The sequence below is a fragment of the Scardinius erythrophthalmus genome (assembly GCF_964197995.2).
Source record: "Scardinius erythrophthalmus genome assembly, contig: HAP1_SCAFFOLD_184, whole genome shotgun sequence".
In the NCBI taxonomy this organism is placed as follows: domain Eukaryota; kingdom Metazoa; phylum Chordata; class Actinopteri; order Cypriniformes; family Leuciscidae; genus Scardinius; species Scardinius erythrophthalmus.
The window spans coordinates 101937-112044 of record NW_028296427.1 but is presented as its reverse complement, the minus strand read 5'-3'; the positions used below and the strand labels follow the sequence as shown (position 1 = coordinate 112044).

At 37.1% G+C, this 10108-nt stretch overlaps 1 protein-coding gene across 1 annotated transcript; it reads left to right on the top strand.

The window, feature by feature from the left end:
* The first annotated feature begins 576 nt into the window (after positions 1 to 576).
* On the top strand, positions 577 to 8131 carry LOC308686349 (opsin-5-like). The gene is made up of 4 exons (XM_081394753.1): positions 577 to 734; positions 2575 to 2702; positions 3820 to 4154; positions 6093 to 8131. Exons 1-4 carry the CDS (start codon positions 598 to 600, stop codon positions 6726 to 6728), a joined length of 1236 nt encoding a protein of 411 aa, XP_081250879.1. The 5' UTR covers positions 577 to 597; the 3' UTR covers positions 6729 to 8131.
* Positions 8132 to 10108: the final 1977 nt, after the last annotated feature.

Below are 10108 nucleotides of genomic sequence, written 5' to 3'. Positions count from 1 at the left end.
ATATACTTTATTAATAAAAAAACTGTAAAACCCTAAAAATACCATAACAAATGCATTGCTCATTTTTAGTTCATGTTAGCTATTGCATGAGCTGGGACCCTATTGTAAAGTTTTACCGTCACGTTTGAAGTACACAAAAAAAATTATATGATTAAGAATGACGACATTTTTTTTACATTGCATTAACTCAACAAAATAAGTTAAGCAATTTTCAACTTTTTTATAAGTTATACAAGATCAACTCATTTTTAAAAAACAGTTAAATGTAATTTAAGTTGAAATGACTTAAACATCCTAGTTCACAGAACAAGTGTGAAAGTCATTTTGAATAATGTTATTTTATAATAAATCAATAACGCCTGAAAAAACCCATCACTAAAACACCAGGTTTTGGGATTAATGCCTCAATTGACATATCTTTTCTGCAACTGTTCTACTTTTGATCAATTCATCAATTCAATTTATAAATTCTGGATTAGGTCCAATGTTGGTTGATTAAAAAAACTGAAGCTTCAGAAAGATTTTCTGCCACATCATTCAACAAATTCATCTCACATTTTTTGCCTTGCAGGTGTTTGTTCACTATGTGGAAACAGTATGCTGCTGTATGTGTCCTTCAAGAAGAAGCACCTGTTAAAACCAGCCGAGTTCTTCATTATTAACCTGGCCATCAGCGACCTGGGCATGACCCTCAGCCTCTATCCCCTCGCGGTCACCTCAAGCTTCGCTCACAGGTAACGAGTTTGAGGACCTTTTTAGACCACACATAAGCAGCATGGCAAGCTGTGCTTCAGCGTAACTGTAACATCAGGAGACCCCTACATAATTTTTTTTTTATTGTCGGTCCTTAGTTTTTGATCTTAAGTTCTATACCAAGAGGACATGAATCTCATGAGGACATCTGTAAAAATAAATACGCATGGCTCCTCAGTGATAAAACTCATGCTTTTGGATGAAGATAAATTCATGGTGGAGGTGTGAGTTTGTGATCCTATGAACCCAGAACATGAAAATGGACACGGTATTGGCTTAAATGGGTTGCGTTTTATCTCTCACAATGATGGATGTCATTTAAAAAAATGTGGTTACTTTGTTTTAATGGTGAAAAAGGATTTTGGATTGATCCCCTGCAAGTAAATTATCACATGACCTTGGTGTTTATACATTTTTTTTTTTTAAACGGTATGTAATTTGGCAGAACTTTTTTACATGGGTGGTGGGAGACAATTTTGGATTTGGACTGCAATAAAACATCGACTAACCCCCTGTAAATGTTGAAAATACCTTATGTCCGCATGAGAAACAATTAGTTTGTAAAGCTTGTAAAGATTTTTTTATTATTATTATTATTATTTTTTGCTATCTCCTTTTCTTTCGGTGTCATTTCTCTGTCCCATACACACATACTTGGCTGTCACTTCGCTTTAGCTTGTCATGTTACCAAGGCAAAATGGTTCATATAAACCAAACCAAAAAGGCACAGGCACACACATAGTACATGCAGTTCAACGCTCCATGAAGAGGTTACAGGAAACCGGCCGGTAAACTCAAAGATAATGGTGATGGAAGCAGTCATGTAAAAAATGCTGTAGACTGACCCAATCCAATGGCTCCTTTTGCACAGAGCGGCTCTGTCTCACAGCCAGAACACTTCTCACACACAAATCCAGTCCTCAGCCATCAGAGTTAAACTGTCCTTTACTCCAGACTGTGGTTAAGAAGAATGACAATTGCAATTACTAGTTTGTTTGACTTCATGCTGCATCTGGAATGTAACTCCAGTCAGAGATGTACCCAAGACATTATTTAGGCTATGTCTTTCTCGTTTTGTGGCAGCGGTGGATTGCACATCAGGCAAACAAACTCGAGAATGTCGTTTCATGCACTATTTATTGCACATTTGTTGGGTGGTTTTGTGTAAGACAGCAGATAAAATGCAACTAATCATATAATCGTGCATAGCACAATAAATAAGTAGGAAAAAATGCTTCCCTTCTTGTTGACATCAGAGGACATGTGTCCAATCAAACTCTACAATATTTTGCCATGAATTCATCTGTCACATTGGTTATGTGGGTTATACTGATACAATACTTTGCCTATGTTTGTTAAGCTGGTAAATGACATGTATTGTGTTGTGTTATGTGCGTTTACTAAATGATTCCTTTTTCCTGTCCAGTCTGCCATTTGCATTTATGCCTTTGGCAGATTTTTTCAATGTCCATAGCTTTTTATATTTTTGCCAGTGTGTGTGTGTGTTTCCTGGGAATCAAACCTATGACCTTTGCATTGACCCTAGTCATATGCTCTTCCATTTGAAAACAGGAACGTCATATACGTATTATCATGAACTGCATAACCCAACAATGTGTCAAATACAAATTGTTAGGTTAATGCAGTTCATGAGAATATTAATTAATTTCAGTTTTCTATTTGGTTAACATTTTATAGTTATGTTTTGAATTTCATTTGTTTTATGTTGAAATAACTTCTGAGTGTTACTTCAAACATCTATCCTTGATCTTGATCTCTATTTTGCTGTTTCTTATGAGTGCTGTTTCTGTTTTTTCGCAGGTGGCTTTATGGAAGGACAGTGTGTGTGATCTATGCCTTCTGTGGTGTTCTGTTCGGGATCTGCTCTCTGACCACTCTCACTATACTCAGCACTGTTTGCTGCCTCAAAGTCTGCTATCCACTTCATGGTATTCATACACTATACATTCTAGTTTTTAAATGTAGTGGTGTCCAAAAGTCCACTAGTGAAAATGCCTCTATTTCCCAAATGCACAATTTTTTTGGTTTAATGTCTCAAATCAACACACAGTACTGGTGTTTCATTCCTGAATAAATCAGTATTTTGTGAACACTTTAGTTGAGAGAATGATTCAATTACTCGCTTGTTTTGTTCCTCAATGAATTACAGTTTTTAATGAATCATTTGAATGGACGATTCAATGATTTGCTCATAAAGATGGCCCTGTCATAGGCCCCATTACTCACTATCCTCTACTCTTTACTCTATTTGATTATATGCATTGCCGCGTTTCCACCGCAGGAACTTTACCCAGGAACCAGGAACTTTGGGGTGGTGCTCGGTGTGTTTCGACCGCAGGGACCAGGGTCTAAATGAAGTTCCGGGTAAATATGTCCCCCTCAGAAAGTCCCTGCTGGCGAGGTAGTACTTTTTAAAAGTTCAGGAACTTTCAGGGGTGGGACTTGGGCGCTGAACATGCTGATTGGTTGAGTTCACACAGCATTTTGATTGGTTGACTCACGCTGCGTTCTATTTCAACCACCATTTTTGAAAGTCTGTTGTGGTGTGTGCAGTAAGAGTTTTTTGCTATTCGAATCAACGATGGAGTTTAAAAATTTAACCGATGGACCAACAACAAGGTTCTGGCTTTATTAAGCTTAATCTCAGAGGATGAAATCCAGCGGGAACTGTAAAGTAGTGCTCAGTCCTACGTCACCGGACTAATTTGCCTAATCTTCACGGTACTTTAGATCGCGATGGAAATGCAGACAGCAACAGGTCTGGGGGAAAAAAGTTACTGGGACAAATTGTTCCAGATAATTTTGGTGGAAACGTGGCTTAAGTGTGAACTCGGGGAAAGTTTTCATCAAGGGTGCATACTGGCAGCAAAGGGGGCGCTTGTTAAAACCCTAAAATGACAAACGGGACACCCATATGGTCTTTGTCGAGTTCACATGAAGTGTGCCATTTGGGACAGGGCCATAGTCACTTAAAAAAAGAGTAACTGAACCCCCATTAATTCTATTCTATTCTGTTATTTTATATTATATTATGTGTCTCTGTAGGTAATAGGTTCAGCTATGAGCACGGCCGTGTGTTAATAGCGTGCGCGTGGGCCTATGCTCTTGTGTTCGCTTGCTCCCCTCTCGCCCATTGGGGGCAGTATGGTCCCGAACCCTACGGGACGGCCTGCTGTATCGACTGGTCCTGGTCCAATGACGACTCAGTTGCCAGCTCCTACACCACTGTGCTCTTCATCGCCTGTTACTTGCTGCCATGCGGCATCATCATTGTCTCCTACACACGCATACTGCTCACAGTCCGAGAGTCCCGCAGAGCGGTGGAGCAGCACGTCTCCGTGCAGACACGCATGGGCAACATCCAGGCAATCATAGTGAAGGTGCAGTCTTACTGTTTTAGCAGTTTTTTGTCTTTTGACGATAATATCCTCTTGACACAGCTACATACTTACCTCACACAATTAGACAAATTAACCATTTTCCACTCAAAACCACATTAATTACGAAATTATTTTTTTTATTTAAATATATAGATTTTTGGCACAAAAATAAATTAAATGTTTAAATGTATTAAACAGTTATTTTAAAGCTGCATTTCGTAACTTTTTTGGGGGTTAAAAATTATCCAAAATAAATTTTGAGCAAGTACATAACCAGCCAGTGTTCAAACATTCTGCTTGCCTTAGCTCGATTCAAAACGGTAAGCTTGTAATTATGTTTTCAATTCCAGTGGTACTGGTGGATTTCCCCGAGAAATTCGAGCATGTCTTTGTGTCATTACGTCACATCTGTACATATAAAGAAGGTGTCCCGGCTAGTAGGCTATATTGTGTGTGAGGATGTTGGAGGTGGAGATTTATAGCCTTTTCTCACAGCACTTGATATAATTAAACTTATCAATTTGATGGCGGATCCAGAAAGGTTCAAACGACAATCACCAGTGACAACTGGAGATTCACCCGTTGTACAATGCAACAGACTTTGGTCTTTGGACTGGCTACAGAAAAAAAGAGACTGCAACCGGGCCCATGTGAAAACAAGGATAAATATCGGAAGATATATTTATATTTAAGATACAATATGTAAGAATTTTGCATTAAAATATCCCAAAATCTCAAGGCCAGTGTTATATATTTTGTTAAGTTGATTACTTACAATATCCCAAATGTTTCCAACTATTTTTAAATCGTGAGAAAATTGCGATTTTAACCAAGGAAACGGGGCGTTAGAGCAGGGGGGAGCTGGGAGTCGCTAGTCAATTGTGTCATATCCGCGTTACCCTCGGTTTCCGCTCGTACTGCGTGGAGTCCTGGACAAATGCGGAAGTTGTAGTTGTAGCGTCTATCAAGCAACAAACGTTAGCTTGTTTCGTGCTGTCGTTATGGAACACAATTATTCTTTACCGATTGCAGCTAATTCTGTCGACAAAGCATGCTTCATTTTATATTTTCCACATGTAGCATTCAGTTATGTTTATGTAAGTAAAGTATTATTTCTTTAGATTTGTGTTTAACGTTAGTTTATTGACATTGTTTATCTGGTGTTTATGGCAATGTAAATAAATATAGCATGTGTTATACATAAAGATTAATCAGTATTTTGGCAAATGATGTGGGTATGTTCGAATGTACTTTTGTTTAGAACACGCAAAATTGCACAGCCTTATCACAACAATGAATTCGACATACAGTAACATCTATGATAACCAATGTTAAACCTTACTTTTATTGCTGTTAATTCATTTTGATGAAATAAAAGTGTGATAAGGTTCAGGAGTCAGGAAGGAAGAAGACAGGGGTCAGCGTGCCTGGGACTACTTTATTAAAATAAAACAAAACAAAAGTCGTGCATTCACCGTGGCAACCGCAACGCACAAATAAGCTCAAAAATGAGAGCTCGGATCCACCGGTTTTCTTTCTCTGCGTCCAGTTTTCTCTCCAGTCGCTCTCTCGTTCCAGCGCGGCTTATAAGCGGTCTCTCCACGCCAATAATACAGCAATAAGACACAGGTGTTCGTCATTTGCACTTGCACTGCCGAGGCACAACCCACGTAAAATAATTGCAATTGCAGATTTCGAACAGAGATGGTGACAAAGAGGAAAAATTACGGACTGCAGCTTTAAATTGGTAGAATATTTCACAATGTTACTCTCTTCACTGTATTTTTTATTTAAATAAATGTAGTCTCGGTGAGCATAAGAGACTTCTTAAGAAAAACTATCCAACATACATTTGAACTCCTTCAATACTGTAAAATGATCTCATGATGTAAGTTCTTCATGACGGATCTTTCTTGATCTCTCTCTGTCTTTCCTCAGCTGAGTGTTGCGGTGTGTATAGGATTCTTTGCTGCATGGAGTCCATACGCGCTGGTGTCTATGTGGGCGGCGTTCGGCCGTTTTGAGGACATCCCGCCCATGGCCTTTGCCATCCCTGCGGTTTTTGCCAAATCCTCCACCCTGTATAACCCTCTCATCTACCTCTTGCTCAAACCCAACTTCCGCCACCTCCTCTGCAAGGACATGCGCTCCCTGCGAGGGGTTTGCGTGCACCACTGCCTATGCCAGTGTTTTCCCCGCCCATCACTGGCCCTCAGTCTGCGGCGACAAGGCCAATCCATCTCAGATTCAACGGGGGGGCCTGTAGGTCCATGTCACTGCCCTTGCGAGAGGTGCAATGACCCGTTTGAGCAGTTTAAGCAGTACCCACGCCGCTGTCCCGTCAAAGTGAACACTGTGCAGTTGTCTCTGCAGGACAGCACCGAACCTGAATTGGAGCCGGAACAAGAACCTAGAGTGATAACAGAAGTCAAACCAAAGAGCCAGTCACTTGAGTGTAAGAAGTCCGTGCGGGTGATCGTGAGAGGGCGGAAATGCTCCGAGATTGACAGTCTGGAGATCACCTTGGAAACTGTGCCTGCTCACTGCAATGCTGCCAAGAACACCAAGCCGTAACATCTGAGCCTATGCATGGGTGTGTGTTAATACTCGTGCTGTATTCGCTTGCCTCAGAGGGGAGTAAATAGACTTTCACATTTGCCTCAATTAAGGCGCTGAGAACAAATTTCTTTCCGAATAAATTTCTTTCCGAATAAATTATTGTGTGTATTGACATGTCTGCAATGGAGTGCAATGATTGTTTTGTTATTTTATTTCTTATGGACAACTGACACAATATATGCATTGTTTAACACATTGAATTTTTAAATGAAGTGTTTCTTAGCTACCTGCTGAGGGAACAAACAAATCGCTTTGATAAACGTGAAGGTGTACGTGTTGGAGAAACCTCCTTTCAAATCTCTGTAAGTGATACGCTTCAAATTTTGACTGTATTGACGTCCATGTTTATATTCATTCACACTAATGTAGTATCTACACTCTTAGAAGAATTGGTTCTATAAATGAAAGTGTAATATCATTTAATACATTTCTCCTTACAGAACCTTTTTGGGATAAAAGGTTTAGCGTTCTATATAAACCCTATTGAACCTTTTTTTTTTAAAGAGTGTAATTATAGTTTTAATTACTTTTTTATGCTATCTAATCCAAACTTAACACTTAAAAATAAATAAATAAAATAATTGAGAACTACATGATACATATTACGCACATTAAGCCATCAAAACTGGAAAATGAGAGACAAAATCACAATACTCTAAGCGATTCTACAGAGAAATGGACTTCATCTGAATACTTCCATACTATGTAGTTTGTGAAAAACACGTGAGCCAAGTAGTTTGCCTGAATTCATAGTGTTCATAAAACAGTATGCAAACAGTACCTTCAATGGCATTCAATGGACACTTTACTATCCCATGAGGCCACGGGAGATGATTTGCGAATGGCAGTGAAGCAACGCAACTGATGACGTTGGTCACAAATCACATACAGAAATGTTTTAACGTAAAATACGTTTCAAATCAAATGTAGTTCCTACTTCATATTATGTGATTTTGGACGCAGCAATGGAGACCAGTTTGTATATGAAGCTGTAAGGGCACTCATGTGATTGTCAGAGTATGCAGGAGAAAAAAAAAGTTGTTTAAAGGACAAAAATATACTTTTGATATAAAAAAACATGCAAAATACATTTTAATCTATTATATAAAATATTTATGTCCAGTGAATTTTCACTTTCTGTTGCCAGATGTGGCAAAAATCAAATTTTCGACACTGCTTTAGGATCTATTTTATGTGATTGCTAAGGATCTGCACTGTAAAAAAAATCTTTTTTATGATTTGTCATCACAACTTTTTATCTTTTGTCAAATTAATCTCCTTCATTGTATTAACTATTATTTATTTATTTATTTCATTTATCTTAAAATTTTAAGACTACCAGGTATTTTACTTTAAGTAACAAAAAAAAAAAAAAAATTTGCTTATCTGAACAGGGATTCAGGGAAACACTTTGGTTGCATCCAAAATAATGTAAAAATATGAAGTATATATATGTGTGTGTTATAGTTGTGTGTTGAACCTCTCAATTTTTCAAGTCTTTTTTATTAAGTCTCGCATAATCTCTATATTACAGAATATTTGTACAAGTATTAATTGCACTGTCAGCTTCATTCAGTTGCCAACAAAGAGCTCATTTGATTGGCACAGGCTCTTTAAATAAGATGTACCACATATCATATGCCATATGCTTTTTTGTTATTTATTAAAATCATTATCATTATTCCAATCAAAAGTATTTTTGATATAAGCTATTTATTTAAATTCACTATTTTCTTTTTTTATAAATTCCATATTTATTTAATTATTTATTTATTTATGCATTTTGATCAAGTCAAAATATATAGATACATATATCATGTGGGAAGAACCTTAGTCTGAAAGATCATTAATACTGTTACTTAATTACTTAAGTATGTAAACCCTTTAAATGTGACTAATGTCTCAGAGTGATGTGCATTGCATAATTGGAGGAATAATTTACATCAGCCCCATCGTATCGGTGCTGCTTATCAACAGTTAAAACTTGGCTTTTTATTCTTTCTTTTAAAAAAAAAAATAAGACTAAAATTGGGTAAAAAGAAGAGAAAAATAAAATGACGAAAAGTTATAATGTGTCAGTCTGTTTTTTTTTCTGTTTTTTCTTTTTCTTTCAGTGACAGTCAGACAGCAGGTGCATAACACTTCACACAAATAAATAATACAACTAAAAAATAGTTACAATGTATATTAACTTTAATAACTTATTAAAAACTAAAACTTATTAAAAAAAACAATGAATAGTTATTTACAGTATAGTACATTGTGCATTCATTGTAAAAATGATTCAGTGCATACTGTTTTGTGCATGAACTTCTGTGTTGTGGATAAAGAAACAGTGAGAAACTAAGACGTGACAAATCTGATGTGAACCTCTGTGTTTGCGGATGTGTTTGGTTTGATCATTTTTTCCACACTCTTTTGAAGTGCTATTTTAGTAACCTTGTCTTATTTCTTTTCATCTGCCATGTTTATTGACTGACAGCATGCATGTGCAAGCTAATAAAAGTGCTTTTGCGTGTGAATTTCAGCTGAGTGAGTCAGAAGTATACGTGGCCATGAGCATTTTGAGCACTGAATATTTTCTCCATAATCATTATATTTTATAACCATGCTGTCAAAATCTTATTCACTTTTTTCATGCTGAGTGAATAATATGTTCTGTCCCCTACAATGCAACCTTTCTGCATTTGTACATCATGAGGACATTAATGATAGTCTAATTATGCCACCAGTGTGATCCTGAAAGGGGAGCATGTCTACGTTCCCACAGCCCTATGTTCCCACAAATGGCCTACCCCTGACCCCACCCCTAAACCTACCCGTAACTGGGGTTTAGACAAATCGTAAAAAAAAAAAAAAAAAAAACATAGGGCTGTGGGAACATAGGGCTGACCCCCCTGAAATTATCGGTTAATTGCATATGGATAGATTAAAAAAATGCACATTTGATAGTTTCATGCATGCATGTTTAAGGTTTACAAAAGAAAGAGAGACCCATTTCACTAAGCTTCAAAATCAAACAGTTTCAGTAAAGTCCTTTTTTTTTTTTATAAAACTGCTAAGTAAAGATAAGGTTTTTTAATATAATAGTACATACTGTATCAATTTTAATGCTCTAAATCTACAAAATATATCTGTGAAGTTCTAAAGCTGTAATTTGTAATAACTTAATCCTGCCAGATGCTTTCAGTTCCTGACACTCTTTTATTCCTTCATGACAGAACATATCGTTAATGTGAAATGAGAGCTGTGCCAATTTTGATATTAAATAACACCAAGGCAGTAAACTTATTCTGTACCATAAATACAGTTTTCCATTGGACAGATTGTGTGTG

Coding starts and splice junctions, on each gene's coding strand:
- LOC308686349 (XM_081394753.1), top strand. CDS start 598: ATGCTGCTGTATGTGTCCTTCAAGAAGAAGCACCTGTTAAAACCAGCC. Junction 735..2,574: donor ACCTCAAGCTTCGCTCACAG/GTAACGAGTTTG, acceptor GTTTTTTCGCAG/GTGGCTTTATGGAAGGACAG. Junction 2,703..3,819: donor AGTCTGCTATCCACTTCATG/GTATTCATACAC, acceptor GTGTCTCTGTAG/GTAATAGGTTCAGCTATGAG.